This window comes from Schistocerca nitens, chromosome 10 (genome assembly GCF_023898315.1).
Source record: "Schistocerca nitens isolate TAMUIC-IGC-003100 chromosome 10, iqSchNite1.1, whole genome shotgun sequence".
Taxonomy (NCBI): Eukaryota; Metazoa; Arthropoda; class Insecta; order Orthoptera; family Acrididae; genus Schistocerca; species Schistocerca nitens.
This window is the reverse complement of record NC_064623.1, coordinates 13,821,555-13,839,633: the sequence shown is the minus strand read 5'-3', so window position 1 is coordinate 13,839,633 and position 18,079 is coordinate 13,821,555. Positions and strand designations below refer to the sequence as shown.

The following is an 18,079-nucleotide window of genomic DNA, read 5'->3' as shown; positions in this document are numbered from 1 at the left end:
AAGCCAAATACAAATTTTCTTAGGTTAAGCTTAAAAAATGTTTTCATAATGACATGTTTTTAAAAATGTCATCCACTTTTTGACCCCTCACTGGCTGGATTTCCAGAAATACTGAAACATATTTTTTAATTCATAGACGCAGCTTTAAAAATTATTTACTACTTCTTTAATAACTATTTTAAAAAATCTGTCACTCAATTTTTTCCTCTTAGTCGTTGAATTTCCAAAAATGATGAAACATTTACTTTTTTCATTTTTGATTGGGGAACCAAATACAAATTTTCGCATTTCTAGCTTCAAAATTGCCTTTACTGCGGCATGTTTTCAAAAAGTCTTCCGTTTCCTATTTCACCCCCTTAAGGATGGAATTTTGAACAATTCATTACTAGGCGATGATTGCAGTATAAGGTCAGCACCCTCTCTAAATTTCTAGTTTCTGTCCGTAGCGGTTTGGACTGGCTGATACTGAGCCAGTCAGTCAGTGAGTCAGGACATTTCCTTTCATATACAGAGACTGAGTTTGTACGGAACGCTCAGAGCGTGTCCGATTCGCACTAGTTCGGATATTTTTTTAATCGAGTTAAGCCACAGATTTCTTTTGTCCTCAATTCAGTTCAGTATCTCCTCATTAGTTATTCAATGCATCCATCAGATCTTCAGCATTTTTGTGCAGCACATTTCAACAGCTTCGATTCTCTTTCTGTCTGAACATCTTACTGTCCACATATGACTGCCGTACACAACAGAAAAATACGTCCAGAAAAGAGTTCCTGACACTTCACCTTATATTAGATATTAAAAAATTCCACATTCTCAAAAATGATTTTCTTGCTATCCGGGTTCCGGAACAGCCTCTTAGTATTATACAGGGTGTTACGAAAAGGTACGGCCAAACTTTCAGGAAACATTCCTCACACTCAAAGAAAGAAAATATGTTATGTGGACATGTGTCCGGAAACGCTTACTTTCCATGTTAGAGCTCATTTTATTACTTCTCTTCAAATCACATTAATCATGGAATGGAAACACACAGCAACATAACGTACCAGCGTGACTTCAAACGCTTTGTTACAGGAAATGTTCAAAATATCCTCCGTTAGCGAGGATACATGCATCCACCCTCCGTCGCATGGAATCCCTGATGCGCTGATGCAGCCCTGGAGAATGGCATATTGTATCACAGCCGTCCACAATACGAGCACGAAGAGTCTACATTTGGTACCGGGGTTGCGTAGACTAGAGCTTTCAAATGCCTGCATAAATGAAAGTCAAGAGGGTTGAGGTCAGGAGAGCGTGGAGGTCATGGAATTGGTCCGCCTCTACCAAGCCATCGGTCACCAAATCTGTTGTTGAGTAACGTACGAACACTTCGACTGAAATGTGCAGGAGCTCCATCGTGCATGAACCACATGTTGTGTCGTACTTGTAAAGGCACATGTTCTAGCAGCACAGGTAGAGTATCCCGTATGAAATCATGATAACGTGCTCCATTGAGCGTAGGTGGAAGAACATGGGGCCCAATCAAGACATCACCAACAATGCCTGCCCAAACGTTCACAGAAAATCTGTGTTGGTGACGTGATTGCACACGTCAGCCCACACATGTAGTGACAATTTACAATTTGATCACTTTGGAATGAAGCCTCATCCGTAAAGAGAACATTTGCACTGAAATGAGGATTGACACATTGTTGGATGAACCATTCGCAGAAGTGGACCCGTGGAGGCCAATCAGCTGCTGACAGTGCCTGCGCACGCTGTACATGGTACGGAAACAACTGGTTCTCCCGTAGCACTCTCCATACAGTGACGTGGGCAACGTTGCCTTGTACAGCAGCAACTTTTCTGACGCTGACATTAGGGTTATCGGCAACTGCACGAAGAATTGCCTCGTCCATTGCAGGTGTCCTCGTCGTTCTAGGTCTTCCCCAGTCGCGAATCGTAGGCTGGAGTGTTCCGTGCTCTCTAAGACGCCGATCGATCAATTGCTTCGAACGTCTTCCTGTCGGGACACCTTCGTTCTGGAAATCTGTCTCGATACAAACGTACCGCGCCACGGCTATTGCCCCGTGCTAATCCATACATCAAATGGGCATTTGCCAACTCCGCATTTGTAAACATTGCACTGACTGCAAAACCACGTTCGTGATGAACACTAACCTGTTGATACTACGTACTGATGTGCTTGGTGCCAGTACTGTAGAGCAATGAGTGGCATGTCAACACAAGCACCGAAGTCAACATTACCTTCCCTCAATTGGGCCAACTGGTGGTGAATCGAGGAAGTACAATACATACTGACGAAAGTAAAATGAGCTCTAACATGGAAATTAAGCGTTTCCGGACACATATTTTCTTTATTTGCGTGTGAGGAATGTTTCCTGAAAGTTTGGCCGTATCTTTTTGTAACACCCAGTAGATATTGTTGCAATATTTTATAGTGGACATTACAACAGACATCGAAAGAATTCTGTCTCAAAGTTAAGATAGCGACAGATCTGCATATCACTTACGGAAGTGTTAAGTAGCGGCTCCCAGAACTTCGACGGGACTCTTTGGAAGAGGCAGTGCGGTTCTCTGAAAGTCAGCGAGCTGAATTTAGATCCTCTCTGCTTCAACCATATTTATTTATTTTGCAGCCCAAATACACTGGTGTCGAATATTAAAGCAACAAACAGCTATTTCCCCGTCCTGTGTCTAATTCACGATGTAATCATACAAATTGGCAACAGATGCCCGTATGATCGTGCTCTGCACGGAAAACGGCATTCTGGTCAACGCACAACTACGCCAACGATGACGTGAGGGCCACCTATGAGACGAAGTAGTGTCTGACAGATAGCCCCACATCCACTGCCACTGTGTACATAATCACAGACTGTGCCGTATGGTACTGAGAAACTGCCTACCAGACTCTCTGCGGTGAAGAGCCAGATAAAGAAATGAAACAGATCCTATAAGCAAACTGACGTGGTCTGAAGGTATAGTGTGAATCCTTCTGCTGTTTCTCGCACGTGGCGACAGTCTCTAGAAATCGAAACTGTACACCGAATACCAGGACAGGGCCGACCATGTATCACGTCAGAAAGAGAGCGCCATTATTTGGCTGCAAGTGTACGACGGTACCGCCTTACTACTGGACATCAACTGAGGTGTGAGCTCGCAGTAACCACTGAATGTTTTGTAGCGAGGCAAGCGGCGGGCAGAAGTCTTCGGCAGAGTGGCCTTTATTGTCGGAGACCTGCTGTAAGTCCACCTATGACAGAACGGAACGTCAAGAGTGGAGTTATGATTATGCTTCGTGGGTGGTCGTACAATGGGCCAGTGTTCTTTTCACAGATGAGTCCCGATTTGGTCTGGACAGCGATTCTCGATGCATTCGCATCTGGAGGGAACGTGGAACATGGTTTGGGGACCAAAGCATTGAGGAAAGAGACCGATATCCAGGAGGAGCCATAATGATGTAGACAGGGATTATGTTGACCACGCGAATACGTCTATATGAAATAGTACAGGTGTGTTGTAGCGAACAAGCGTTATGCAGAAGTCTATCTGAGAGTGGCCTTTATTGTCGGAGACCTACTGTATGTCATGTTTTAGCTAATTAATATTCGATTTTTGGCCGGTTTTAGAGCCTTGCAGTTGACTAAGACCTTGAGATTTTGCATGAGCTGAGGGAGGCCAAAAACAGGAGAAAATGCGACAAGAGTTACTATCTAGTAAAACCCGAAGAATGTCGGCTGCTGAGGTATGCAGTCGCTCCACTCTGTACGAAATAGAAGCTTCTAAGTTTATCCAGTCGACAAGTAAGGAGTAGTACAAGTCATGTTCTAGTTATCGAAGAAACAATTATTGGCCGCATTAGGTGCCTTGCAGTTGACCTAGGACCTTAATGTGACGATCTGTCAATACGTCATTATGAAAAAAAATGACGAAAACGTTATGTTTTCTTCTGTTCTTACTACACAGTAACACTTCACGCATTTTCTCCTGTAATGTGGCCGCCATACCTCGGTTCATGCTAAATACACTCCTGGAAATTGAAATAAGAACACCGTGAATTCATTGTCCCAGGAAGGGGAAACTTTATTGACACATTCCTGGGGTCAGATACATCACATGATCACACTGACAGAACCACAGGCACATAGACACAGGCAACAGAGCATGCACAATGTCGGCACTAGTACAGTGTATATCCACCTTTCGCAGCAATGCAGGCTGCTATTCTCCCATGGAGACGATCGTAGAGATGCTGATGTAGTCATGTGGAACGGCTTGCCATGCCATTTCCACCTGGCGCCTCAGTTGGACCAGCGTTCGTGCTGGACGTGCAAACCGCGTGAGACGACGCTTCATCCAGTCCCAAACATGCTCAATGGGGGACAGATCCGGAGATCTTGCTGGCCAGGGTAGTTGACTTACACCTTCTAGAGCACGTTGGGTGGCACGGGATACATGCGGACGTGCATTGTCCTGTTGGAACAGCAAGTTCCCTTGCCGGTCTAGGAATGGTAGAACGATGGGTTCGATGACGGTTTGGATGTACCGTGCACTATTCAGTGTCCCCTCGACGATCACCAGTGATGTACGGCCAGTGTAGGAGATCGCTCCCCACACCATGATGCCGGGTGTTGGCCCTGTGTGGCTCGGTCGTATGCAGTCCTGATTGTGGCGCTCACCTGCACGGCGCCAAACACGCATACGACCATCATTGGCACCAAGGCAGAAGCGACTCTCATCGCTGAAGACGACACGTCTCCATTCGTCCCTCCATTCACGCCTGTCGCGACACCACTGGAGGCGGGCTGCACGATGTTGGGGCGTGAGCGGAAGACGGCCTAACGGTGTGCGGGACCGTAGCCCAGCTTCATGGAGACGGTTGCGAATGGTCCTCGCCGATACCCCAGGAGCAACAGTGTCCCTAATTTGCTGGGAAGTGGCGGTGCGGTCCCCTACGGCACTGCGTAGGATCCTACGGTCTTGGCGTGCATCCGTGCGTCGCTGCGGTCCGGTACCAGGTCGACGGGCACGTGCACCTTCCGCCGACCACTGGCGACAACATCGATGTACTGTGGAGACCTCACGCCCCACGTGTTGAGCAATTCGGCGGTACGTCCACCCGGCCTCCCGCATGCCCACTATATGCCCTCGCTCAAAGTCCGTCAACTGCACATACGGTTCACGTCCACGCTGTCGCTGCATACTACCAGTGTTAAAGACTGCGATGGAGCTCCGTATGCTACGGCAAACTGGCTGACACTGACGGCGGCGGTGCACAAATGCTGCGCAGCTAGCGCCATTCGACGGCCAACACCGCGGTTCCTGGTGTGTCCGCTGTGCCGTGCGTGTGATCATTGCTTGTACAGCCCTCTCGCAGTGTCCGGAGCAAGTATGGTGGGTCTGACACACCGGTGTCAATGTGTTCTTTTTTCCATTTCCAGGAGTGTATTATGACTTGTACTACTCCTTACTTGTCGACTGTATAAACTTAGAAGCGACTGCACAGCTCAGCAGGCGACATTAATTGCCAGACGATAAATGTAAATGTTTCCGAGAGAAAAGCGTCCAATGTACCAATCTGTCATTACGTCATTATGAAAAAAATGACGAAAACGCTATGTTTTCTTCTGTTCTTACTACACAGTAACACTTCACGCATTTTGTCGGGTTGTATTGATGACTTCCTACGTGACGTGTCTGACGCGATTGTTCGCGCTGCTAGCCTTGCTGTACCGCGCTCATCTGGACCATTTCGTCGCCGGCAAGTCCCGTGGTGGAGTGCGGCCATTGCCATTGCCATCCGTGATCGCCGTCGAGCTTTGCAACACTTCAAGAGGCACCTATCCGTTGCCAGCCTTATTACCTTCAAACGCCTTCTCGCTAAAGCCTGTTATTTAATCAAACAGAGCAAACGGATATGTTGGGAAACATTTGTTTGTTCCCTAGGTTATAGTGTCCCTATGTCACGAGCATGGACTACACTTCGCTCTCTCCATGGTTGCCATCAGCAGTCCACCCTCCCAGGCCTTCACCTCCCAGATGGCCTTAGTACAGACCCGTTGATTCTTGCGGAACATCTTGTGGCCCATTTTCCAATGGCATCAGCATCAGCATCAGCCTCCTATGCGGCTGCTTTCCTTCACTGGAAACAGCGGGCTGATGCTTCCACCTTATGTTTTACCACTTGTCAGTCAATCTTACAACGAACCTTCTACTGAATGGGAATTTCTTTCTGCACTTTCTTTTTCTCCTCATGATACGGCCCCTGGCCCAGACTCCATTCATAACCAACTGCTTCAACATCTCAGTGCTCCACAACAGCAACATCTTCTCCGGGTGTTTAACTGTATCTGGCTCCAGGGTGACTTCTCTTAGTGGAGGGATAGCATTGTGGTTGCTGTCCTTAAGCCTGGTAAGAACCCCCTATCTGTTGACAGCTATCGGCCAATTAGTTTGACCAATGTTGTTTGTAAGTTACTTGAACAGATGGTAGCCCATCGGCTCAATTGGGTCCTCGAATCTCAGGATCTATTGTCCCCTTACCAGTGTGGCTTTCGAGAGGGACTGTCTCCAATCGATCATTTACTTTGCTTGGAATCCGCAGTTCGGCAGGCTTTTTCCCAGCGCCGCCATTTGGTTGCAGTAGTTTTTGACCTACGCAAGGACTGTATCATGGCCTGGCGCCATGACTCCTTACTTACCCTTCATCAGTGGGGTCTTCGGGGCCCAATCCCGATTCTTATCCGCCAGTTCCTGTTCCATCGGTCATTCAGGGTTTGGGTTGGTACTGTTTTTAGTTCTCCACGAACCAGAGACGGGCATCCCACAGGGTTCTGTCTTGAGTGTCCTTTTCCTGATTGCTATCGATGGACTTGTGGCCTCTGTCGGTCCCTTGGTCGCCCCTGCCCTGTATGTGGATGATTTCTGCATTTGGGTTAGTTCCTCCTCGATGGCATCTGCAGAACGGCAGCTCCAGGGAGCTATACGGCGTGCCTCTGCATGGAACCTCTCACACGGGTTTCAATTCTCTCCTTTAAAATCGCGCGTCGTCCACTTCTGTCGCCGTACTACGGTCCACCCTGATCCAGAGCTCTATCTCGCTGCACAACGATTGCCTGTGGTCCCACAGTTTCGTTTCCTGGGTCGTCTTTTCGACAAGCTCACTTGGCTGCCCCATATCACACTTCTCAAGGTAGGATGTTTCCATAAACTGAATGTCCTTCGCTTCCTTGCTCACTCCTCTTAGGGTGCGGACCGCTCCCTCCTCCTCCATCTTTATCGTGCTCTAGTTGTGTCTCGCTTGGACTATGGTTGTAAAGTTTATGGTGCGGCTGCTCCTTTCACACTGCATATGCTGGATCCAGTCCACCATTGTGGTATCCGTTTGGCCACCGGTGCTTTCCCTACTAGCCCTGTTGATAGTCTCCTGGTTGAAGCTGGAATTCCCCCCCCCCCCCTTTCAGTTCGCCGGTCCCAGCTTCTGGTGTCTTATGCACTCGCTGTTCGTTCCTCTCCCACTCATCCTTCCTATTCTATCCTGTTCCAAGACCATGGACGTCGCCCACCTGATTCCCGCCCTCGGGCGGGTTTACCGGTTGGGCTCCGCCTTGCGTCTCTTTGCCGTTATTTTCAGCTTCCTTCTTTGTCCTGTCTTCCTCGCTCCCTCCCCTCCACCCCCCCCCCCCCCTGGGTTAGTTCCTCGGTTTCGATTTTGGATGGATCTCCGCCGAGGTCCGAAAGATTCTATCCCCCCAATGGTGTTCCGTTCCTTTTTCCGCCGAATTTTAAGGGAGTTTCGGGATGCTGTTTTTTACATTGATGGCTCTTAATATGCTGACCCATGTGGGATATGCCTTCACGTCCTCTGTTGGAACCGAAAATCATCTGCTGCCACTTACATGTGGGGTGTTTACTGCGGAATTGATGGCAATTTCCCTGGACCTTACCTTTATTAAACAGTCTCAATACAACCGCGTTTTGTTATGTACGGACTCGATGAGTGGCCTTCTGGCTATTGACCGGTGTTTTTCGAGCCATCCCTTCGTCTCTGCTATCCATGACCATCTCGCTGATATTCACCGTGCTGCTTGTTCCATTGACTTCATTTGGGTCCCTGGCCATGTAGGTATCCCGAGTAATGAGCTCACTGATCGTTTGGCTGGGGGAGCAGTCACTTGCTCCTCGTTTTCTGTAACCCCTCCTGCAGTGGATTTACGGCTTCACATCAAATCGCACAATGATGGGCCAACTCTTGGGAGGCTACTTCCCTGTCTAATAAACTTCGTGCGATTAAGGTGACACCGGGCCTGTGGCGTTCTTCCTTTCGCCTCTCCCAAAGCGACTCTACCACACTGTGTCGTCTCCGCATTGGCCATACCAGGTTGACCCATGGTTTTCTTTTGCGTGATGAGCCACCCCCACTTTGTGGTTGTGGAGCCTTCCAGTCAGTAGCCCACATATTAGTTTAATGCCGCCTTCTTTTGGCTCTGTGTGCTAATTACAGACTCCCCCACACTTTACCTTTGATGTTGGTTGGCGATTCCCGGATGGTCGACCTGGTTCTCGGTTTCCTCTGGGATAGTGGTTTTTATTCTCAGTTTTAAGGTGTTTAATCTCTATCTGGTGTTGGGGCAGGGCAGTGAGTTTGGGATACCTCCCACTGTAAGCCGTGTTTGGAGATTCCCGACTCCCCTCCCTGACAGATCCTTTTTTCTTCCCCTTTTACTCTGTTTTTATCATTTTGTAAAGGATTGGTTAGTCTCCTTTTCCCATACATATTTCTACATTCTAGCAGTTGCACCTTTTACATCGCAGGTGGTCTTGCCTCTTGTGCTTCAACATTGCATTTGTAATATCTCTTTATATTCGATGAATTATTCTGATACAATTCTATCCTTGAATTACGTTTACTAATTTTCTATCTTCATACTCGCAGAATCCATGCGAAAAGTAGTTCATACAATAGCTATGCCATGAGCGCATAAGTATTCTTTGGAGTACTCTCTCTGGTGGTTGTTAGAAAAAAAGGAAAGGGAGCTTCGGATTGTCTTCGTGCCGATTAGCCTGAGCTTGGTTTGAAGAACTGTAATCTGATTATTGAGATTTATAACAGAAGATAATGGATACGAAATTGTACGATTAAAAGTGAAATACATATATATGGCTCCTTCACACAAAAGGTGTGTATTCGACTTTTGAGAATTAATGATATTCATCGATATATTGCGTAGTTGTTAATCAGAAGGGAACTTCCGAAAGACTGGATACGAACCTGCCATTAACAATCCAAGAGCTCCATTATTTCTTCGGAAGGTTAAACTTCATCAAAGCCAAATATCCGCTTGATCTGAGGTTTCCCGACTGATTATACAACGCTCCCAAAATTACGAGGCATTTTATTTGTACAGATTAGCAGACTGCCGCAAAGCACGAGCCTGCAGAGAAAGAGAATCATCGCCTGCTTTCATTCTAACAAGTAAAATTTCAGAATCATTTTGAGTGACTGAGCTATGACTGTGTTTCCTATCATGAATGATTGATTGATCGAACGAATTGAGAACTACATAATTACATAGATAAGAGGAAAAATTACACATTGGGTTCGCTCTCTTGCTGAATTACCTCATTTTGTTTTTACCATTGACAACAGGACTGCCCTTTTACATTTTTTAGCCTTTTCCCTTTTATTGTTCTGATATTTCTGAGATGTTACACTATCGGAATGGACCACATTTGAAAAAAGGGACTGATGACCTTGATGTTTGTTCCCTTAAACCCCAACCAACCATCTCTGCCGACTCCACGTTGGCCACACCTGTCTGACGCATGGTCATCTCTTGCGCCGTGAGTACCCACCTCTCTGTCACTGTGGTTCAGTGTTGACAGTGGCCCACATCTTGTTGGCCTGTCCATTCGTAACTCCACGCATGCAGACGTTTGCGCTGCCTGATACGCTCCAAGCACTTTTCTCAGATGACACTGCAATGGCAGATCTCGTCCTGAGTTTTATTCGTGCAGGGGACTTTTATTGTTCGATGTAAGGATTTGTGTCTTTTTTGTCTGGCCTTTGGCCTAGGGTTTTAGATTGTGATTTTTAGTGTGTTCCTTGGTGGTTGACTATCTTTTTTGTTTTCATAGTCGGCCAACCACTGTCGCACTGTGTGATTTTAATTCCTTTTGTCTAGACTCTGTATCTTTCTTGTGTCGTCCCTTGTCATCTGTTTTTTTTTTAATTCTTTGTGGGTGTTTACAGTTCGTGGAAAAAGGGACTGATGGCCCTCTTAGTCTGGTCCCTTCAATTCCACAAACCAACCATTTTGGGAAGATCTCCCTCCCTAGCGTCTATGGCATTGGTTCCCCTCTCCTCCTTCCTTCTGCTCTTCCTTCCCTGCTGTAGTGCCTCTCCACCCCACTATTTCACCAGCACGTGTAGCCAGTCCATGTGGTGGGGCTGTTATGTACGCATTGGGCTGAGTCCCCTGACAACACAGAGATAACAGTACTGATACCTCTCCATGTATGCCAAGGAGTGGTTGTTTGTCTTCCTGGAGCATAGGAATTACCAGCAATGGCTGCCATGCCAGGCAGCCCTTGCTGTGTCTGGGTGGCGACCATGGGGAGAGCCCTTGATCATAGTGGGTGGTATCAGGGCAGATGCTTGGCACATGAAGTGTATCAAGCTGCAAAAAATCTGGTCATTCTCAAATGGCTGTCTCTTCAAATGGTAAAGCATATTTGAATGTTGCTTCATATGACCTGGCAGACTTCTCTTTCCTGGCTTCACCCCAGGAGGGGGGCCAGGATCACTGTCTTGGGATGAAACACTTTCCCCACTACCTGGTCTGTACTAGGATAGGCAGGGACACATTCATAACCACAAAGCCATTGTTTTTTGTGGAGAACACTGAGTACAAGTTTGGTGAAATGGAGTCTGTCAGTAAGATGTGGTCAGGCTCCCTATTGATCAAAGCTTCTTCTGCCACCCAATCGGCAGCTCTCTGTGCTTGTCATCTTGTTGGCAATGTATCAGTGTCTATTGCTCCCTACCAGCCTCTAAATATTGTCCAGGGAATGATTTTTTTTACAGGGACCTTATGCTGCAAACTTTTGAGGAACTCTGAGCTAACCTGGAGCGCTGTGGCATTCATTTTGTTTGACATATGCAGACAACTGCACAAATACCTGCGCCTTCTTCCTGGCTTTTGAGGGAGATACCCTCCCAGAGAAGGTCAAGGTTATGGGCTGGAGATGTGATGTGAAGTCGTACATCCCACCAACCCTGAGGTGCTTTCAGTGCTTGTGTTTTGGGCACATGTCTTCCCGTTGTATGGCGGACCCTTTGTGTGGTGACTTCATTAGAGTTCCTCCACCCGTGTGTCAACTGTCGTGACTGCCACTCTACTCGCTCACCAGATTGCCTAGCTTACAAGAGAGAAGAAAATCCAAGAGTGGCAGTCCCTGGATTATGCTGAGGCTCGCCAAATATCTAACAGACGTCACCCAGTGTCACTTTCTTCGACTTTAGTCTCTGTTACATCCTTTCCTATTTTACATCTTTCTTACCCCAGCCTCACCCCCTTATCCCCTCTCCCTCTACTTCATTTCCCATACCCTCCCCTCTGGGAGTTACTACCCCTCACCAGCCGAAGAAGTGTTCCCCATCGTTGGCCCCTGCCAGTGATGGGGCTCCCCCACCTCCACCCCCACCCTCCCATGGATACTTCCCCCTGGCATCTCTCAGGTAAAAAGCCTCCTACCGCAACTTGGGATGCACAGATGGTGTGTCTTGTGGCCAAGTTCACCCTCTCTCTATTGGTTCCATATCTTGCGGTGTGTGTGTGTGTGTGTGTGTGTGTGTGTGTGTGTGTGTGTGTGTGTGTGTGTGTGTGTGTGCGCGTGCGCGCGCGCGCACGCCCTATTGTCCTACACCTCCAAAAGAGGGAGAAAGGGATAATGTAAACAATTTTAGACTTATCTCTATGCCATCAGTGTTTGCTAAAGTTATTGAAAAGACTTTGTATGTACGGATAATTGATAATTTTACATCACACGATTTGCTATCTAATGTACGGTTCGGCCTTAGAAGTCATTTAACAACTGAAAATGCTATATTCTCTTTTCTATGAGGTACTGGACAGGGTTAAACAAAAGGTTTCGAACACTAGGCATATTTTTTGATTTAACTAAGGAGTTTGATTGTGTTGATCACAAAATATTGCTCCATAAGTTGTACCATTATAGAATACAGTATCTCACAATTGGTCCACTTCTTACTTAAATAACAGACAGCAAATGGTTATTATTTAAAGAATTGAGAATGGCTATGATGTGGGGTCAAATAGGGGGTGCCCCAGGGATCAGTGCTGGGGCCACTCCTGTTCCTTATTTATATAAATGACATGCCCTCTAGTATCCTGGCTAACTCAAAAACATTTCTTTTCTCTGGTGGCACTAGCTTGGTAGCAACGGATATTGTGTACTACATTGGCTCGGTTTCAAATAGTGCAGTTCATGTCATAAGTTCGTGGCTTGTAGAAAATAAACTAATGCTAAGTCACAGTAAGACTCAGTATTTAAAGTTTGACACACAATTCAACAAAATCCGACGATTTAATTTCACAAATGGACATATGATTAGTGAAACTGAACGGTTCACATTTCTAGGTGTTCAGATAGATAATAAACTGTCTTGGAAAGCCCATGTTCAGCATCTTTTTCAAAGACTTGGAGTAGCTCTTCCCATTGTCAAAGGATATTTGTGGTTCGGGCAGGAAGTGGTGGAAACACTCACACTCACACTCACTGTCGTTTCTTGTTAACAATATCGGCTTATTCCCAAGAATAAGCAGCTTCATTTGGAGCGACTTCCTCAACTCTTGTTGAGATTTGCTCATGGGTCACTTCTTGTATTCTGTTGAGTTCCTTGAAGACTTAAGCTGATTCTTATGTTGTTGACTGCGTTTACTTAAACTTATGGCTTGACTTTTTTGGGTTCATAAGCATTTTATTTTTATCTGTTATTACTTTTATGTTGTAATTTCATGTACTGACACGCTCTATGGTCTTGGAGATCTGTTCAATTTGTTCCTACAGAACGTGACGTCTAAATAAATAAAAAAAATATTCGTTTATCATATGGATGTTAGTTCCCATAATGTAAAAGCATGTAACAAGTATTTCATTGTCCGTTTTTAAATATATGTCACAGAAACATTGATAGATAAACTGAATTTTACACCCAACATTATAATATGTGGCGCAAAAATGAATCAGACTAATGAGCAAAGATTGCAATAGGTCGCATGGCCTAGAACTGCCTCAAGATGCTTTGTGACAGCTTTAGTTATTATCTCATTTGATGCAAATGGGTATGAATGACGGACGTAGGCAACTGGTGGTACGATGGAAGCAGCATGTAGGCTATTGCAAGTGTGCTGAAAACAAGGAAGATAGGCTATGTGAACCAGGCGTCCACCAAGGCCAGGACATGGTGCATTCGGGGTAATGTAAGTAGCACTCAGTCCAGAACAGCTAATGAGCTAGTCAACGCAATAATGAGTATTATCAGTCCCTTCCTAGTGAATAAATTGAGGAAATAAGAGGTATTGACAGTTTTAACAACTAACCACAAAGTACTTCTTGCAGATATCTGCAGGTAAACCCATAGGTGCTCACTTTGGCGCAAAAGGGCGGCGGGTGCGGAGGGCGGCGGGTGCGGAGGGCGGCGGGTGCGGAGGGCGGCGGGTGCGGAGGGCGGCGGGTGCGGAGGGCGGCGGGTGCGGAGGGCGGCGGGTGCGGAGGGCGGCGGGTGCGGAGGGCGGCGGGTGCGGAGGGCGGCGGGTGCGGAGGGCGGCGGGTGCGGAGGGCGGCGGGTGCGGAGGGCGGCGGGTGCGGAGGGCGGCGGGTGCGGAGGGCGGCGGGTGCGGAGGGCGGCGGGTGCGGAGGGCGGCGGGTGCGGAGGGCGGCGGGTGCGGAGGGCGGCGGGTGCGGAGGGCGGCGGGTGCGGAGGGCGGCGGGTGCGGAGGGCGGCGGGTGCGGAGGGCGGCGGGTGCGGAGGGCGGCGGGTGCGGAGGGCGGCGGGTGCGGAGGGCGGCGGGTGCGGAGGGCGGCGGGTGCGGAGGGCGGCGGGTGCGGAGGGCGGCGGGTGCGGAGGGCGGCGGGTGCGGAGGGCGGCGGGTGCGGAGGGCGGCGGGTGCGGAGGGCGGCGGGTGCGGAGGGCGGCGGGTGCGGAGGGCGGCGGGTGCGGAGGGCGGCGGGTGCGGAGGGCGGCGGGTGCGGAGGGCGGCGGGTGCGGAGGGCGGCGGGTGCGGAGGGCGGCGGGTGCGGAGGGCGGCGGGTGCGGAGGGCGGCGGGTGCGGAGGGCGGCGGGTGCGGAGGGCGGCGGGTGCGGAGGGCGGCGGGTGCGGAGGGCGGCGGGTGCGGAGGGCGGCGGGTGCGGAGGGCGGCGGGTGCGGAGGGCGGCGGGTGCGGAGGGCGGCGGGTGCGGAGGGCGGCGGGTGCGGAGGGCGGCGGGTGCGGAGGGCGGCGGGTGCGGAGGGCGGCGGGTGCGGAGGGCGGCGGGTGCGGAGGGCGGCGGGTGCGGAGGGCGGCGGGTGCGGAGGGCGGCGGGTGCGGAGGGCGGCGGGTGCGGAGGGCGGCGGGTGCGGAGGGCGGCGGGTGCGGAGGGCGGCGGGTGCGGAGGGCGGCGGGTGCGGAGGGCGGCGGGTGCGGAGGGCGGCGTGTGCGGAGGGCGGCGTGTGCGGAGGGCGGCGTGTGCGGAGGGCGGCGTGTGCGGAGGGCGGCGGGTGCGGAGGGCGGCGGGTGCGGAGGGCGGCGGGTGCGGAGGGCGGCGGGTGCGGAGGGCGGCGGGTGCGGAGGGCGGCGGGTGCGGAGGGCGGCGGGTGCGGAGGGCGGCGGAGGTGGCGGAGGTGGCGGCCGCGGCTGCTGCTGCTGCTGGGGCGGCGGAGGTGGCGGTTGTGGAGGGCTGTGCGGCCGCTGTTGAGGCGGCGGAGGTGGCGTCAACTAAAGCAGATCGTGCAGTTGCTGGGTCAACAAAGGCATCAGTCGCTAGGGAATGTCGCATGCCTCAGAACAGCAGTGCTGTCATATTGTCACCTACAAAGGGGCCATCGGTCATGCTACCTACAGGTATACAAGCTACTGATCATCTGTTGGTGATGGAAAGAGGTGTGCCTTTTTTGCCAGATCAACCCAGGAATTCCAGTTTAGTTCCTACCACGAGTGTAATGTCAAAGCCTGTGGCAAGACATAGCATGTCAGTCAAGAATGAAATGTGTGGTGAAGGTGTAGCCTTAATCAATGGAAGAATGAAATGTGTGGTGAAGGTGTAGCCTTAATCAAGGGAAGCTTGATGAATGAATGCTAATATTTTCTTGAGACCCAGTGCCAAGATACTGAAAATGAAGTCAAAACAGAAATTCAGCTATAAAAGTGAAACGCAGGTAACCGGAACCACTAAAAAGAGCATGGGAGTTCAGATGGAAGCCCTAATGGGGCACATGAAGCATTGACCTAAATTATGCGTAAGAGATTAGAAGATATAATGTTTGATTTTCCTTCATTAAGATTTCTAAATGAATAATTTATCCTGAAGGTCTTCTTTCTATAATGCAAGTTCTTAATAAGTGAAATAAATGATAATCCTAAAAATATGATTAATTTGAGCAAAATAACGTTCACTCTGCTCCAAGCAGAGTAGTGTAACTATGGTTGCCTGTTACAAGTGAGATTTTCATTATAACTTGTCTTCAACCGTGTCAAATTAATTTACATCTGAATTTTAAGAGTAACATGATTAGTTGTGAAGCATCCAAAACAACACTGTCTATTTCACATCATATTTGCTCAGTCATGTATTTAAATAACTCAGTTAAACAATTAATATCGTAATTAATGGCATTACAAAGTTACATATCATATTTGATAGCAGAAGTAATTTATTGTGGTATGCTCATATTTGATCAAAATCGTATATTTCGGCCGTTGTGTTCACAGCAGTCTGTCCCGAAAGACACTACTGAACTTTTCCATTTCTGAATATGAGCTTTTATGATCTGGTTGTTGTCCAGGTAATTCTGATGACAAATTTACTTGCAGCAACCTTGAATGTGTTGTTATATCTGCTGGTGGTAGACATAGTTCTTGCTCAATACAATTTTACTGGATGTGGTGTAGTGTCATTCCACTTAGTGTAGCTATTTGTAATAAGCCGGCGGCTGTCACTGAGCGGTTCTAGGTGCTTCAGTCCGGAACCGTGCTGCTGCTGCTGCTGCTACGGTTGCAGGTTGGAATCCTGCCTCTGGCATGGATGTGTGTGATGTTCTTAGATTAGTAAGTTGTAAGTAGTTCTAAGTCTAGGGGACTGATGACCTCCGATGTTAAGTCTCATAGTGCTCAGAGCCATTTGAACGATTTTATTTGCAATTCACGATTTTGAACACCAGTTCATTATTTGACCTTACTTATGACAAATTACTGGGTTCATGGAAAGTGTTTTGTGATCGATTGTATCACCAAATTGTGTTACATAATGGGCTTGTTAAGCTGACTAATGGGTCATTAAAAAAGCGTCCTTTAGGACCATGATTGGTAGCACTCTGATGAAAAATAAGGAATTTGCAAAGGGGATTCAATTTTGCATTGAATTTGTCAATTTCTGCATTGATGTACTCCTGATATATGATCTTTCGTAAGTTTCCCCTTTCCTCTTCTTCGGCACACAGCTGAGTGACAGAATTTTAGCACATTTATACATTCGAAGGTTTATGTGGTCAAATATTTAAACAAATGAAAATTGAAAGAGTTTGTTCTATAAATGGAAAGAAGTAAGAGCGAAAGATGGAAATTTTACTGGATTTGTGTGCCTAAGTAGATAGTAACCTTGAAAGCACATGTCCTCATATACAATCAAGACAGTCGTTACAGATGTTCAGACTATGGACATACGCTAAAGTATACAATGGAATACCTTGCACTCAACATGCATGGTAGTATAAATTCAAAAAAAAACAAACTTTTTTAGCCCTGTTTCGCAGACTTCATGGTGACTATATTGCCTGGGATTAGTGTTATAAGGTCTTTTTAACACATCTGGTCCAAAAGATTACAGGCAAAGATAAACGTGCAAACTTTTTGATCTATCTGTTTATGAATTAAACTGTAAAAGTTCTCTCTTGACAATTTTGACCGTGTTACACATGGATTTACAAAATTCATTTGGGTAGAATTTGCAATAACTATGGCTAAATATAAATTCGAGTTGAGCTAGGCACAGCAAGAGGAATTTGTGGTCATTGTCTCCTCATGTATGAAGCCAACATGGTTATTCTCCTATGATATGGGGTTGAAACATTGTCTAAAAGTGGCGAATAATTCAGTTTGTGCATTTAATAATAACTGTGGGATCAAACTATCTCTTCATTAACTATTGATGCATCTGAGTTTTACATCTGTTACGTTTTTTGGTTTTCATTTAAGCAGTGTTTAGCAGAAGATAAGTGTCTTTAACTTCCGGTTATGGTGTTCTCTGATCGTAGTACAGACTGATCTCCCAGGGAACATAATAGAAATTGGAGACTAAAGAAGACGGGGTAGAGGGGTGGGGGGCCAAAGACGAGGAGGAGGAGGAGGGGGGGTGCGGAGGAGGAGGAGGAGGAGGAGGAGGAGGAGGAGGAGGAGGAGGAGGGGGGGTGCGGAATAAGAGGAGGAGGAGGAGGTGGAGGAGGAGGGGGGGTGAGGAGGAGGAGGAGGGGTGTGGAAGAAGAAGAGGAGGAGGAGGAGGAGGAGGAGGGGGGGGGGTGCGGAAGAGGAGGAGGAGGAGGAGGAGAAGGAGGGGGGTGTGGAAGAAGAGGAGGAGGAGGCTGAGGAGGAGGGGGAGGAGGGGGGTGCGGAAGAGGAGGAGGAGGGGTGGCAGTGGAGAAGGGGGACGAATAAATAAATATATTTGGGAAATGGTGGGTACTGACATAGTTCATTAATAAATATGGAGATACACCAGTCTCTTCTATTTTCTAATATTTCTAGCTGAGTGCACTTTGCACCTTTTCACTCCAAGGGCATTACTCCACTATCTGATATG

General features: G+C 48.1%; 1 protein-coding gene across 1 annotated transcript in view; it reads right to left on the bottom strand.

Annotated features, from left to right (window-relative positions):
• The window catches only part of LOC126209801 (basic proline-rich protein-like), a 64,830-nt gene extending 49,712 nt beyond the window's left edge, over positions 1–15,118 (bottom strand). The window contains exons 1-2 of the mRNA XM_049938937.1: positions 15,101–15,118; positions 13,678–15,003 (exon numbers count right to left, since the gene is read on the bottom strand). Of these exons, the coding sequence (XP_049794894.1) occupies positions 13,678–15,003; positions 15,101–15,118 (1,344 nt within the window). The remainder of the gene's footprint in view (positions 1–13,677; positions 15,004–15,100) is intronic.
• Between the last annotated feature and the right edge of the window lie 2,961 nt (positions 15,119–18,079).